The sequence below is a fragment of the Engraulis encrasicolus genome, chromosome 23 (genome assembly GCF_034702125.1).
Source record: "Engraulis encrasicolus isolate BLACKSEA-1 chromosome 23, IST_EnEncr_1.0, whole genome shotgun sequence".
Classification (NCBI taxonomy): domain Eukaryota; kingdom Metazoa; phylum Chordata; class Actinopteri; order Clupeiformes; family Engraulidae; genus Engraulis; species Engraulis encrasicolus.
Genome location: NC_085879.1, coordinates 44,008,017 through 44,010,516, shown reverse-complemented (window position 1 = coordinate 44,010,516; position 2,500 = coordinate 44,008,017). Strand labels below are relative to the sequence as shown.

Sequence of the window (2,500 nt, the reverse complement as noted above, 5' to 3'; positions counted from 1 at the left end):
TATACAATTTTATTTTTAATCATCTGTCAGTTTATGTAGCCTATCCAAGCGCACAGCGCATTGCATTACGTTCACCACTTGGCGAGGACGTAGGCTGTCTACCTCTGTGTCTCCTCCCCCATTACATGCACAAACAAACATGGTGAGTGAAATTGTTTGACAGAAATATAGTGAAACGGGCGAGGAATACGGGCTCCTGTTCAAAAAAAAGGTGACACTACCTCCTATCGTTTTGCCAATGATACCAAACAACCTACCACTTTGTAAATTGTGAATGACAGTGTTGTCATAACTTAAGCTGTACGTCTAGCAGCCGGACTACAGGCATGTTTGAATATTTGAAACGAAAACATCTCGCGGAGAAAATGCTAAACAAACTACTCTACCCCTACCACAAGAGTGGAGCAAGGTGGAAAGCAGTCACGGATGCAATTAGCCTAGAACTACCTACTACGATATGCTTCCAATTTATTCGGCAGAGAAGAGAGGTTTTCAACATATGCTTAAAGTTTTGGATGCGCTGCTTCCTCGTCTGTATAATCCTAACCAACATGTGAGTTGAAAGGAATAGGCCTATCTCTCCCTCCCTCTCTCGCTCACACACACACACACACACCCAAGCACCCGAAGCAATCGGTCTCTCTCGCGCGCTCTCTCTCCCCCTCCCTCTAAAGCCCTACTCGGACGGGACTAGTTAGGAGACTTGTGGTAAAGTAATAATAACCGCGTCTGAACGCGACATGTCAGTAAAGATAGCGGCGATATCGGTAAACTTCGCCGAGAGTTTTACCACCTGTTAAGCAGTCCGGAGAAATTACCAGCGCTGATGTCTGATTAAATGCATGAAACGCGATATCTACTCTACTCAGGCTTGCAAACGTTACCGTCTTGAAGTAAGCATTGTTTTAGGGTGTTGCTCCAAAATGTTTTCTCTGTGTTAACGCAGCAATGTTCAGATGCATCGACATGTATTTAGACGCATTACTATGGGCTCTGATGGGAAACCAGCAGGCAATTGCTAAATTTGTTCATCTGGGACAAGAGCCTCCATACATCTGCACTATAATGCATCATTAATATATTGTGGGGATGGATGGCACGTGACGACAAATCTCAACAATGCCTGAGGGTTTACCCCTCACATTTTTGTTCTTTCTCTGAGATGTTTCAATGTAATCCCAATTGGTCATTTCTATTAGCAATGTTCTGAGATAAAATTACATTAGGCTATTTTGGCCTGGAGTTCCCAAACTTTACTATGAGCCCTCCACATACAGGTAGATTCCAGTCAAGCCCCCCTGACATGGGACATGCCACACTATTTTCTCTGCGCCCAGTTTCACACCTTGATAAAGTTTGTGTATTCCTAAGACCATTCAGGTACTACAGAAAGCACAATACATAAATATTGTAAAGAACAAAATTATTCCACTGGTATTTAAGCCTATTTTTTTTTTTTTTTTTTTGGCTATTATAAAACTATATTTTCCCTGCCAATCTGCCACGGCCCCCCTGGCATCCTCTCACGGCCCCCCTGGCGTCCCCAGGCCCCACTTTGAAAAACCCTGCTATAGGCTACCTCATGTCCATATAAACTGGTCCAGTCCGAGTAGACTTCAATCACACATACCAGAGGCAACGCCACACAAACAGAGCCTACTTCTCTCTGTCTCTGTCTCTGTCTTTCTCTCTCACACACACACACACACTCAACCACGTAGGGGCCTAGAGAGCTCAAGTTTTTTTTTTTTTGGGGGGGGGGGGGGGGGAGGGGATGGGGTTATTGAATCGAATCGTGAATCGTGAATCGAGTGTGTTAATGAAAAAATCTAGATTTTTTTTTCAGGGTGAATCGCCCAGCCCTAAGTTAAGGTGTCTTTAATGTATGTGTGTGTGTGTGTGTGTGTGTGTGTGTGTGTGTGTGTGTGTGTGTGTGTGTGTGTGTGTGTGTGTGTGTGTGTGTGTGTGTGTGTGTGTGTGTGTGTGTGTGTGTGTGTGTGTGCAGCATGTAAGCACATGCGTGTGTGCAACATGTGTTTGTGTGCATGTGCATGTGTGTGTGTGTCTGCATGCATATGTGTTTGTGTGTGTCTTAGTGTGCGTGTGTGCGTAAGACCTGATGGTCGGTGTGCAGCTGGTTGAGGAGGCGTTCCCAGTTGTGTGCGTCGTAGTTAACCCTATAGTAGCCGGACATCTCTAGGTTACCCAGCACCCAATCAGACTCAGAGGTCATCTTCATGGACTCATACCAATCTGGGTACATTAACATTAAGATATTAGCAGAATATATTCATACTTTAGCATGTGCGTTCGCGCGCATGCACACATACACACCTTATATAAAATAATTATGTAATATATGTAATATAATATAATATAATATGATATTTGTACTAACATACAATACGTATTGCTACTATACTATATTACTAGTATATATAGTATTACTATTTCTCTGTTGTATTGTGCTGAGAACTACCACTCTCCTACCATGTCAGTA

At 43.4% G+C, this 2,500-nt stretch overlaps 1 protein-coding gene across 1 annotated transcript in view; it reads right to left on the bottom strand.

Annotated features, from left to right (window-relative positions):
- The window catches only part of LOC134440030 (aminopeptidase N-like), a 42,546-nt gene that overhangs the window by 17,554 nt on the left and 22,492 nt on the right, over positions 1 to 2,500 (bottom strand). The window contains exon 15 of the mRNA XM_063189957.1: positions 2,117 to 2,253. Coding sequence (XP_063046027.1) covers positions 2,117 to 2,253 — 137 coding nt within the window. The remainder of the gene's footprint in view (positions 1 to 2,116; positions 2,254 to 2,500) is intronic.